The sequence below is a fragment of the Coffea arabica genome, chromosome 6e, assembly GCF_036785885.1.
Source record: "Coffea arabica cultivar ET-39 chromosome 6e, Coffea Arabica ET-39 HiFi, whole genome shotgun sequence".
In the NCBI taxonomy this organism is placed as follows: domain Eukaryota; kingdom Viridiplantae; phylum Streptophyta; class Magnoliopsida; order Gentianales; family Rubiaceae; genus Coffea; species Coffea arabica.
In genome coordinates, this window is record NC_092321.1 from 57,756,995 (window position 1) to 57,770,108 (window position 13,114).

The 13,114-nt window shown below is 35.6% G+C and overlaps 1 protein-coding gene and 2 pseudogenes across 1 annotated transcript; 1 reads left to right on the plus strand and 2 right to left on the minus strand.

Moving 5' to 3' along the window:
* Window positions 1–995: 995 nt before the first annotated feature.
* On the minus strand, window positions 996–1,537 carry LOC140009962 (stemmadenine O-acetyltransferase-like). Its single transcript, XM_072056314.1, has 2 exons — window positions 1,473–1,537; window positions 996–1,371 (listed from the first exon to the last, which is right to left on the minus strand). Exons 1-2 carry the CDS (start codon window positions 1,535–1,537, stop codon window positions 996–998), a joined length of 441 nt encoding a protein of 146 aa, XP_071912415.1.
* Window positions 1,538–1,688: 151 nt separating this feature from the next.
* On the plus strand, window positions 1,689–6,717 carry LOC113738730 (uncharacterized; annotated as a pseudogene).
* Window positions 6,718–9,682: 2,965 nt separating this feature from the next.
* LOC113738719 (protein NRT1/ PTR FAMILY 1.2-like) lies at window positions 9,683–12,802 on the minus strand (annotated as a pseudogene).
* Window positions 12,803–13,114: the final 312 nt, after the last annotated feature.

Genomic DNA, 13,114 nt, shown 5'->3' on the forward strand with positions numbered 1-13,114 from the left:
GAAATTATGAAGGAAAAGAGAGACTTTCTACCACTTTTTATGCAGAAACACAGGGGAGAGGTGAGGGGATTACCATACGTAGCTAGTTTTTCATCTTGTAACATTTTTCTCTCTAGATAGGAGTTTTTGGAGAAGCATTTTTTTGGAGTGTTTCACTTGTAATCATATTGTGCAAGAGTATAGCAGGAATTGGAGAGCTTCACCTTCAATTGGCTAAATTTTCTTTTATCTTTCTTATACTTGTACTTTATGATGTTTTACATTAATAAACTTGTGAATTTGATTGTTAAATCATTCATGAGTAGCTAATTTTTTTTATCTAGGGAGTAGATGAAACTTATGGCTAAATAATATGAATTGAATGTAATTTACACTTGTTATATCTTGTATTAACTTGTCTACTTGTGTAGCTGTGATTACTTGTTATTGATTGATCACCAATAGCTTGTTTATAGTTGTTATTGTTCAATGAGAATTGGTAATAACAATGGAAACATATGAGTAGAGCTTGAGTTGTATGTTCATGAAAATAGAGATACACTTAGGTGGATTATTTAGCATTTCATGAAATAAAACAAAGTAGTAGTAGTATTTCACCATGAAAATAGGGAAATCTATATTGCTTTAGGCCATTTCATCATGAAAATGGGACTTGGAAACTTTGGAAATGAATCTCTGGTTAAACAAGAATAATAGCAAGAAGTAAGTCCATTCATTTGTGTTGTTTATGCCATAAGTGGAATCTACATCCCTAGAATCTTTCTTAAGTGAAATTTCTCTATTTGCTTTCAGCATTTGTTAAACCAGATTTGTATATCAGATTTGTAGACTACAGCATTATACTTTCTCTACTCAAATTAATTATAAGTCTAAATAATAGAGAAAACAAGGGCTTAGTAATTGTTTAAATTGCTCCTCGTGGGATCGACCCGATACACATCTTGTACTACAATTGCGATCTGTATACTTGCAGTCCAACAGGTGTAAAATTGGAATTAAACTTGCATTGATATAAAAATCCCGTCAGCCCATGTAGTCATAAATGTCACAAACGACATTGCATCAGCTACCTTATGTGAAATGCAAACTCCAATTGCCATGCCTCCACATTCAAAGAAACTGATTTGAATAGCTAATGGTATGTTATCGGCATCATGGGCATAGAGCTCTAAGGGGAGATATTGGTTTAGCTCCTCTATGGCTGTACTTTGGGATAACTTTTCTGATAGTTGAGCGTGAACTTGAGCTTCAATAAAAAGAGCTCCGGAGTCATCACAATCAATGAAGCAAAGATTGGAGTCATTGATCCTTCCGGCTAATGGGTAAAATCTTGTTAATGACTCTGATAAAGACTGTTTTAGATGCTGGCATCTTTGGGAATTATCAACATTCGAGGACTCATGTTTTTGATAGAAGAAAATTAGAGGGACAAAATTGGGCGGTGCAATTTGATCTAGAAAGGATAGTTTCACGTCTTTTTACTATCCATGGTTGTTGGAGATGATGGCTTTATGAACTCCTTCGATATTATCTCCATTTTAGCCAGCATTTTTCGTACAAATAGTCTGCTAAGTTTTATCGTTTATGAACCCTCATAAGTTTTCTGCTCCCTAAATAGAAAAATGTAAGGACTTGGACCCGTTCATGGCAACTTACTTGATGCTACCAATTGCAGTTTTAATTAATTAATGGCAATGATTGCCAGCAACTTTGCTAAGCAAGCTGGCCAAGTTTCCTCTTTTCCACTGTAAGATTAACGAGCTTTCTTGCATCTGTGACAAATCTAAGAGTCTTTGTTTCTTGCCCGCAACCAAGTGCACTAGAAATCATTGTAATCATGTGTTTTTGCTTGCTCATTTGAACAGTTAATCATTCGCATGATTAAGTGGAAGTGGCATGAATAGCGCACTCCTTTAAGCCTAGAGATAATTAGATCTCATATTTAGGAGGGTAAAATGTCCAAAACTAAATTTTGAGGATTGAAGTGGGATGAATGTCACATTTTAAAGGGTAAAGTATCAAAAATGAAGTTCAAAAACTAAAGTGGAAATGCAGCTATTTTATGGGTCCAAAGTGGAATTTAGCCTAATACGTATATATATACATAAAAGCTCTTAATTCAATTATCCATTTTCTCTCTCTTAAGTGGCATGTCTGGTTGAAAAAAATTATTAAATTGTTAAATATTTGAATTTTACCCATTTTTTTATCCAACTATTTTCTAATAAATTCAAGACCGGGTTCAATTGTTGGAGCAGCTATTGCAGCTTCCTTGAGTGTTCCAGCAGAAACAGTTCGCAGTGTCACATTTTCACTGGTATGGGACTGTCCTGAAGTGAACTTCTTAGGTGGAAGGACTTACCACAGGCCAGTAGTGAATGACACGTTTCTAATATTTTTGTTTTCACAAGCTAGCTTCTGTAGTTCTCATAACTCAGATGCGTACATACAGGCGGTATACAAAATATTATGGAGCTTCTGGAAATGCAGCATCTGCAATTGCACGTGATGCTATTATTGGTAATTTTCCAACTGATGCTGAAGGCTTTGTGACATTTTAGTTTTGTAAAACATACAAAAATATTTATATGGAAAAGACAGATGAAAATAGAATTAGCATGTATGCCCTTCTCATTCTCAATAGTACTTATTAAATTACTAAGTTTGTTACTTTGCCCTTGAGTTATGAATCTTAGTCTTAGAGCATGAAAATTGGGAGTCGCAAATAGAAGCTTGGCAAAGGCCCATTCTTGAAGACGAAATCCTTCCTGAATGGTAAGCTTTCATATCTTTGTTGCCTGTGTGTATCATGAAGCTCACTTTCAAGATGGTTCATTTCAGGTATCGTATCACTCTTTTCAATGAACTCTATTACCTTAATACAGGAGGATCAATTTGGACAGGTACATGGGGATAACAAATCTTTATGGTCTAGCGCTAAATTGATTTGGCTGAATGCTCTTAAATATATTTTGTTATACAGATGGATTACCAGCTGTGCATAGTTTATCTGCCACACAGGACAAAAGGTTTTCACTCGGTAGATCATTTTCAGCTCTCAAAAACACCATCAGTCATTCCAATCAAAGTGACACTGCTACAAACATCCTAGCAAGAATGTGTTCAACATTTGAGGAGATTCATTCTCCTATGTCGTTGAATTCTGCCTCTGGAAAAAATCTGCTTCAAAGCGGGGAGGAAAACGTTGGGGTGAATTCTTAGTTTATGATGAAAAAAAAAAGGAATTCTACAACTGGGGCCTTTTTTGGAGACTATTCTGCAAATAGGGTCTTCGCATTCCGCGAATGCGAGCTCAATAAGCTTAAATTTGGGAGAGCTTGCATTTCTATGACTTTAAGCTGTCCCGGGGAAACAAAATTTTGTGAGCTCCAGCTCTTTCCCCTGCTCAGCTACTCGGAGAGCTACTCGGAGAACTAAAATCTGCTATCAGAGTTCTTTTCACAAATTCAGAAAAGAAATCTGGGCAACCATACCAAGTGACGGATAATTCTCGTAGGCATCTCATTGTTAGTACTGTTAAAGTATTCAGTGTGATCCCAGTTCAGCAGCAGATAACTGCCAGAAGTTGCACATCTGACTATTCAGGCAAGTAAAACCAGTACATAGACCATCATATTGACAGCATTTACAACACTTTCTCAATGCCAATGCAGGTGTCATTTGGGATAGCGTAAATGCCCAAAGCTTAAATTTGGGAGAGCTCGCATTCCGCGAATGCGAGCTCTATTGCCCTTCAAAAAAAAAATTGCGAAAAATTCTGCTGAGCTCGCATTCCTGGAATGCGAGCTCTGGTGAGCTCGCATTCATGGAATGCGGAGATCCCCCTTACGGAATACCTCACCAAAATCACCCCTTTTGTAGAATTTTTTTAAATTTCATCACAAACTTGGAAATTTCTCGAAAACGTTGGCCAGTTCCTCTATCTTGAAGGAATTGAGTATCACATGTGTAATGCCTATGATGTTCACTTTTATGCGTCATTTCCCTTACTTATGCTCTTCCCAAAACTTGAACTTAGCATCCAAAGAGACTTTGCTGCTGCAGTTTTGATGCATGACCCCAGTGATAAGAGACTTTTGCATGATGGAAGCTTGGTTTCAAGAAAAGTTCTTGGTGCTGTTCCTCATGATATTGGAATGAATGATCCATGGTTTGAAGTAAATGTCTTCAGCCTTCACAACACTGATAGGTGGAAAGATTTGAACCCAAAGTTTGTTCTGCGAGTTTATAGGGATGTGGTCGCAACTTGTGATGAAAAATTTGCCGAAGCTGTTTGGCGGTCAGCTATGTTGCAATGGCTTATATGGATCAATTTGACAAGGATGGGGATGGGATGATTGAAAATGAAGGGTTTCCTGATCAGACATATGATACATGGTCTATGTCTGGAGTGAGTGCATACTGTGGTGGGCTATGGGTTGCTGCCCTGCAAGCTGCTTCAGCACTGGCTGGTGAAGTTGGTGACAAGGGTTCTGAGGACTACTTTTGGTTCAAATTTCAGAAGGCAAAGAGAGTGTATGGAAAATTATGGAATGGATCGTACTTTGACTATGACAATAGTGGTTGCAGTGCCGGTTCTTCAATTCAAGCGGATCAGTTGGCTGGACAGTGGTAGGTTTCGTACATAAATTTTCTTCACATATTCTATATGCTGTGATTGATTGTCAAATGAATGTGTTTGGTTGTCGAGTGAAGAAGAGTTATGAAACAAGTATACTACTGTAATCTAGTGAAGGTTGTGAAGGGCATGAACACATAGTGTAAAATGTAAATTTTCATTTTGTATGTTAGTTCAAGATGAAGAAACTGCTTCTTTCATGAACAATCAACACCTAATTTGAGAAAAATTTTGGTAGGTATGCTCGTGCTTGTGGTCTATTACCCATAGTTGATGAAGAGAAAGCAAAAATTGCCCTAGAGACCATTTACAATTTCAATGTCTTAAGGGTAAAAGATGGAAGGATTGGAGCTCTTAACGGGATGCTGCCTAGTGGAGAACCAGACGTGTCTCACCACCAATCAAGGGAAATATGGAGTGGAGTTACATATGCTGTTGCTGCAGCCATGATGCAGGAAGATCTAATCGAGATGGCATTTAAAACAGCAGGTGGAGTCCATGAAGTTGCTTGGGCAAAAGAAGGTTTTGGGTATGTTAACACCGTCATTTCTTCTCCCTTAATGATGAAAGTTCCTAGAATTTAGAAACTTCTGACTCTGTTTGTCTTCGTTTTTTTTTTTGACCTCAAAATTGTCTTTCTTTCCAGTTCTGTACCCTGTCTCTAGCTTAAGCAAACTCTGACTTTTGTTTTTGAGAATACAACATTTTTCGTTGCCTTACAACCTCAATTGAAAAAACATTTCTGGGCAGCCTCAAAAGGCTTTTTTTACTTTTTTTCTTGGCAGGTTTTTATACTTGTTATTGGCATTGACATTTCATAAAATATTGGGCTTATTAGTTGTTTGGATTAGCTGTTTTTGGGGTGTTTTTGAAAAATTTTACTGTAGCAGAGTTTTTAGAGTATATTTTGGGATATTTTTAGAAAATATTTTGAAAAATTTAAGAGTAGTAGAGTTTTTAAAATATATTTCGGGATATTTTTTAAACATTAAAAAAAATTTAGACTATTTTTTGGAGTACCTTTTAGAGTAATTTTTAAAAATTTTTATAGTATTTGAAAAACTAGTTTTTTAAAAACAGAAGAGATTACAGAGGTGGTTTGAAGATGAACTATCTTTTGATGGAGGCATAACAATCTTGTTACTCTTCCAATGCTCACATTGTTTCTCAGAATGATATGTATCCTATATGCACCACAAACTTTACATACCACAGTGTGACATTCTCAACTTCAGGCAGATGCCTCAAATTTTGTGCATATTTGCCTTTATTTCTTGATGATGGCTTGGATAGATATTCCTTACCTAAGCTGCATTTAAGTATGTTAAGACATCACTTACAGAAGAAGGGTATACAGATATGGAAAATCTGTTTTGTTTGTTTCTGGATCTAGTACTTCTGATCCCTATATCTGTTTTTCATGTTTCTAGATCTAGTACTTCTGATCCCTATCTAAATTTTGTCAAGCTTTATGTTGAAACTTCACCATTTACATAGACGATGTTGGGACTGTGCTTGTCAATATATATTTCTCATGTACCATTTGAGTTGGAGTTTGTATACAAAAATCACAGAAGTACTGCATAAACAAAAAATCTGTTGTAGGCGATTAGTCGATTGTAAGCATTTCTAGGTAACTTCCGTTGTATGGTAGGTCCAAATGTGTTTTTTTTTTTTTTCTTTTTGAGCAGTCCAAATGCGTTATCTCCATAAGTCTCTCTCTAGCTTTACTCCACAAATACTGAGGTGGAACTTCTTTTGGCTCATGTGTGATGTTGTTTGTGCTCCTCGGCAGCTTCTCTTTTCAAACACCAGAGGCTTGGAGCATAGATGGCAAGTACAGATCCCTGGGTTACATGCGGCCTCTGGCAATATGGGCAATGCAATGGGCATTGGAGCAGCCAAGACTTCCCAAAAAGGAGATGAAGCTAGAGGTTACGGAAGCTAGCTTGTTAAAGGAGCATGATGGTTTTTCACGAGTTGCACATGTTCTCAAGTTAGCAGAAGAGCAGGATAATAGAAGTCTTTTACAGATCATTTTCGATTATGTATGTAAAAGAATGTTAGCAAAACTATAAAAATGTAGAATGATGAATGGATCGTCCTGTCTAGGTGAGATTTATTGATGATACGATATTTGTATATATGCTTGTCCAATGTTCAGCATACAATTTCCAGAGTTTCAATTCTGTGTGTGAGCAAATTATTTACTAGGAACCAAAGAGAAAGGTCCCTCAAGCACTACTGGTGATAGAAATTTACTGATACGAGGCTCATAATGCTCAACATAGTTCAACACTTAAACAGAGGATGACAGAAAACATGTAAGAATCTTTATATTCCAGAAACATACTCACTGCTATGCTGTTATGAGGAAATTTCACAGGAAATGGTATTGCAGTTAAGGTAAAGATTTTCCAGAGTGTACTCTGCAATAGGGGAGAACTCTTAAGCCTACCAAATAAGGGAGAACTCTAAGAATTGTTGACTAAAGTACCAGCAGGTTTCTAAAGTTTTAAGAACTTGTTACGTCCCATGTTAAGTTTTTGGACCAATGTTGATAACTTTAGTTTCTGTTGATTTGATTTAAGTAGTTGAGGTTCTATTATTGTTGAGAAACTTGTAAGTTTTAATTTTGAGTGAATTTTATAAGTCACAATAAAGATGTATTGTATTGATGCAAGTAAGGTCTCATGCTTGACTCCAAACCTATCGATTACGGGTTTGGGCGTGACATTATACTAGCTATCTCGGATGCATGACGTATATGTAAAACTTAGAATTCAAATTAAAAGTAAGATTAGTCGTCATTATCTATAGTACACACAGTTATCTCTCGTTTGGTACGCAAGAATCGCCTAGAATAGAAAGGTCTTTTCGACTCATTCATTCCATTTTCCTATTTGGTATAGATTTTTTGAGTTGGAATTCCTGGAAAACTCATCCCAACTTTTTCATGAAAATTTCATTCGTCATAAAATTCTAAGAAAAGCTCTTTCCTCCTTTATCCTAGAATGTCCAAAATTATTGTAGTCAAATTTATCCTCATAGATCTCTTTGTTTTATTAACAATTAGTAGGCTTTTTGTTAGTTTAATTAATAATTGACCATAATTACAAACTATTCCAGTTATTTTTAAAATATTTTTTCTTTGCTAATTTTAAGATATTATTCTTTAAACTTCTGGGCAAATATGTAAGGATTCCTTTTTGGCACTTCACATAAATGGTAAAAACTAATAAATAGAGAATATGAATGTTTAACTTCACGTAATTTAATTTTTTGTAAGCTAGTGATTACATTGTTAATTAAAATCCAAAAATGATATAATATTATAATCAAATGATTTCAATAAGCACATAAGCCATCATAATGTACAAAAAAAAAAAAAAAGAGTCAAAGTTCCTCATATAAAGTAACAAATGGTATAGCACGAATAAACAAAATATACAAAAATATGTAATGCTCAATAAAAGATTTCAGGGTAATTAAGTCAATTTTATACATATTTATTCCAGTTTGACCTCTAAAAATTGATTGTACCAGATACTGGAAATGGGATGAACATTTGATTCTAACATGCATACCAGACATTAGAATGAAAATTTTTTTTTCCATATCGTTCTAACTAGAAAAGCATTTTGAGTGGAAAGACTTTTCCATTCTGGGCATTCCGTAATCCGGATACGAAACATGGGTAAGAAAAGATTGATCCATTAAAAATCAATCATGCGGTAAGGAGATTAGATAACGATAGATTTGAAAAAATTAATGGCTGCGACTGGTATGTAATTGTGAAAATCACAACATCTACCAAATCCTTATATTCCAGTTCACAATTTTACAATGTCAGTTTCTTGATGGGTAATAACTAAATCCTATCTTTATACTTTTTAGGGTTAAAGCTACATGCAGCAAATTAAAGCTCAACTTTGCATTTTTTTTTTCTTTTTCTTTTGCTACACGAATTTTGATATTCAGTACTTATTTGAGACACACACATGTAGAGTGTGCGTTAAGCAAGAATAAAGTTTGTATAAATATATCAGTCCTTTTTCGAGATTCTGTAGATGTAATTGCTTGGATCCACAATTTCTCCGTTTTATCATTGAAAGATCTAAAATTTTCTTTGGAGTCAAACCAATTTTTAATAAGATTTGATTGCTGGAAGACTCGTACAAACCTGTTGGACTATAATGATTCATTTGAATGAAAAATATGTTGAACATAAATATTATCTTTATTTTCTATTGATTTTTCAGATCTGTTAATTTCAAATCTGCATGTACTTGTCTCATATTTGATTTGATATATTCTCTCCATTCCTATGTATGCATTCTCGCCCAATATGTCCTTGTCTTCAGATAATATAGACATACACCATTTGATTCAAAACCCCACGCAATTCATTATTTTACCCAAACATAAAAACATAATCAATTTGCATTAGAGGTGTGATTATTACGCAGTAGTTCGACTTTATTGGTCTAATTCATTGATGCATCTTCCATGATCTTCACAATTTCACGCAAAGCATTATAAGATAAATTTGGCTAATAATAATGGACATGCTTAGTAACACCTGACTAATTATTTGTATCAAAATACCGAATTTGCTTTCAATTATAGAATAAATATACTTTCCGATGCATTAATGTACGCGTTAGAATCTAATCGAATCAAATCTAATAAATTCATCGCTCAATCGATTAATTTTGATCTTAATGGATCCAAAAAATGGAACTCCCAACGGATTCAGACAAAACTATGTTTGGATTAAACAGGTCGAAATTGGTTCTCGAAAATGCAATGTACTTTTTCCATCTTAATTGGGATTTTTAGCTGGCATAATAGTGTGTGAAGTCAACATCAAGATAAAGTTAACTATGTTCTTAACCACCATTTTGGTTCATCGATATCAACCAAGGAGTTGATTAGTCAACATGCAAATATAATTGGATCTAATCCTACTTAATTATCTTTCAACTTCAAGGAGAAGATTGGTATCTACGCAAGCAAATATATATATATTTCTTTAGCTCCATCGGTAATGCTTGTATTTCTTTAGACATGAGGGAATCATTACAGATTCAATATTCAAGCAGAAGGTAGACATTAGTACTACATACTGATCAAGCTGAAGCCAAAGACCGGTCCCTTTTTGATGGTTTGTTAAGCAGCAGATTCCTATTGTGATGAGATTCAAAGGAGCGGTAACAAAGCAGAAAATAGAAAAGGTTGATGAAACTCAAGATGGCAAGCAGTCAAGGTGACCTTCATTCAGGTTGTTGGCCAACCAGCTTGCTTTACCACCGGAACCAGTAATGCTATTGACAATATTCACCGGAAGACTCCCAAACAGGTTAGCCAGAGCCGATCCAAATGTATAAATTGCTACTCCAATACTGGACATGCTCTTAGGGAACTCCATGTAAAAGAATTGCAACTGTCCAATTGCATTCAGAGCTTCGGCCAATCCGAGAAATACAATCTGTGGCAGTAGCAGCATTGCAGACATGTCCACGACGGCATCTGGCTCGCCCTGAACCCCCTCATCAACTGCTTTTTTCAGCCTTATGCTCTCCACAATAGCTGCTAATACCATGGATATACATGACATTATCAATCCCATCCCCATCCGTACTATAGGACTTAGTCCTTGTGGATTACCAGTATATCTTGCCAAAAAGGGTGCTAGTAGACGATCGTAAAATGCAATCCAAATTGCCATGGTAATCACCATGAACAAAGTAAAGGATCCAGCTGGAACTTCAAAATTCAATATGTGCCTATCCATTGAACTCAGTTGAAGTGTTAGAAAAGAAGTCTGATCAATGATAACTAAGAATATTAGGCCTGTGGACCACATGGGAACAACTCCAAGGAGAACTTTAAGTGATTCAACTTGTTCCACACTGCAGAGGGTCCATTGATCTAAAGCTGTTCCATCTGAAGTTAATTCTGTGTCTGGATCTTGAATAATACAAGCCTTATTTAGACACCTGTATATATAGATATAAACTATCAACTAAAATAACTAACGTTCCTGCTTGAAATGGTTTCAAAGTGATTTTCTTGTAAACTTATATTGATCATGCAGAAAGTGTTTCTCCTATCTTGCCCTGAGTGGAGCAAAATGGAGACAGCACCTCCTAATTTTGATTACTACTTTTTTAGTGAAGATTAAGATTTTTTTTAAGATTTTAATAACTACAAAATTTTCTCTAGAAAAGTCATTAGTTGGCAGTGGCAGAAGATGCAAAAATCAGCATAACCAAAAGTTGCCAGAGTTTAAGGAACTTATGTGATGGCAATTGATACTGTGGCAGCTATACCTGAACTGCTCAGTGGGTGCTAGAAGCTCTGGCTTCCTGGTCTTATGGTAGCACTTGTAATTGTCTTTCGAAGGGCAATCAATTTTTCTCTTTCTGAATGCTGCCACGAGAACTTGGAAAAATCCGATTAACAAGCTTTCACTAGGTTTTGATTTGATGTAAAGAGAGGAGCCAACTAAGAACATCAGAGCAGAGATAAACATTAAGATGGCAGGGATTCCAATCCAACTGACCAGCCCAAACGATCCTGGGTATAAACAATTACAGTCATGGCAACAACAGTTGAGATTGTGGCAGAAGCATAATACCAGTTGAAATAACTTTGTATAACCCTCTCATTGTTGGGATTCTTTTTGTTGTCGAATTGGCCTGCACCAAAAGCAATAGAACAAGGCCTAATACAACCAGCTCCTACAGAAATTAGCAAAAATGAAGACAATAAGGAAACAATTTGAGCTCCATTTGGTGCACTGCAATTGTGCAACTGGTCACAAGGTAAAGGCTTCAACGGCGGAACCATAGAATGATAGAAGTCAGCCACAGAATAACCATTCCCTGCAGAAACAGACCATATTTTGATTTCTGAACAACCAAAAGGGGGACTAAGAATTAGATAAAAAATTCTTATTTTAGTTACCCAATTTTTATCATATATAAGTGGCAGGAAAAAGGAAAAATGTCCAACCACGCAGAGCAATACTAGATATGACAGAAGCTCAGATCATCATGGTGTGTTTGTTCGTTATTACACAAACGTCCAATAGCAACCATTCCTATCATACTTCTATTGGTAAATTTTGGCCATGAATGGGCATTTTACAGTCCCAAGTCTTAAGCAGAGCTTTTTCTACATTTTTCATTCATCAAATGGTTTATCAAGACCTGTTTCATAATCTGTTCAAGATCAATAAAACTTTTCCACAGCTCTAAACTTTCTTGTTGCTGGACTTTATAGTCCAATAAGTAAAGGCACCTGATGCATAATAATTAGATTCTGATGCATAATATTTAGATTCAATTGTCCCTGGCATTGACCCCGTTTCAGCTATACTTAGATAAGCTACAACAAATTTAACATTTCTGATCTTCAAATTAAGTACTATATTTGTTACTGATCATTCAAATTAAGTATTATATTTGTTAGTCGTAAATTTTCTATATTTGTTACTGTTGATTATCTCAAGAAACAGCAACAGAATGACTTTAAACTGTAATTGCATACAAAACTTGCAAATATTGGTCCAAAACTTAGTACAGATGAGCAATTCCAGAATTTTATGTGGGGAAAAGAAACAAAAAGCAATATGTTAAATTACACAATAAGTAAAAGAGACTCACAAGAAGGCTGGACATTGATCCAAGAGCAATGACCCGGAACCCACCAAAATAAGAATCAGCCAAGAAAGCACCAAAAAGGGCCAAACCATCGGATAGAGCAGACCAGATAAAGAGTATAGTGGATGCAGTGGCAGTTTCAAAATGGTAAACTTTTGTTAAGTAGAGTATCATGTTTGGCAATAGCCCCTGACTTGCCAACCTCTCAAATGCTTCATTCACTGACCAAGAGGGAGAGAGAGAGAGAGAGTGAGAGAGAGAGATCAAAACTTTTGTCCAATATGACAGAATGCAGAGCCATACAACATTTCCATGCATACCTAGGATGAAAGGCATGGTCTTGAGACCACCCTTCGTTCTTCTTGGTTCTGGTGAACGATCAAGCAAACTCTCATCTTCTGGATTATTGTCCATCTTCACTTCTTCCATCAACAGCTTTACTGGATTTTAGATTTAATTTTATGTTAGTTGAAATGAAAGTCTTCAATCAAACAAGATACTTCATCAAGGAGGAGTTTTAGTTCGTCTCTATGTTTTTATTGTCTTAGAATTCAAATATATATACTCCAATTTTTGCACTCCTAATCAGAATATTAACCAACCGTACGACTTGGCTTCATTTTTAAAGATTGTAATGCTTTTTCCAGGAAAATGCATCTATTAGAGTAGACAATAGATTGATACAATTACAGCAAATGATAATAATTTCTATACATTTTTAAGTGTTCTATTCGTCAAGCACGCCATCATTTGGGCCCTCATTGCAAGACAAAAACTGCGGGAAAGCCTTAGGTGAGAAGCTATA

Coding starts and splice junctions, on each gene's coding strand:
- LOC140009962 (XM_072056314.1), bottom strand. CDS start 1,537: ATGGAGATAATATCGAAGGAGTTCATAAAGCCATCATCTCCAACAACC. Junction 1,372..1,472: donor ACCATGGATAGTAAAAAGAC/GTGAAACTATCC, acceptor TAATTCCCAAAG/ATGCCAGCATCTAAAACAGT.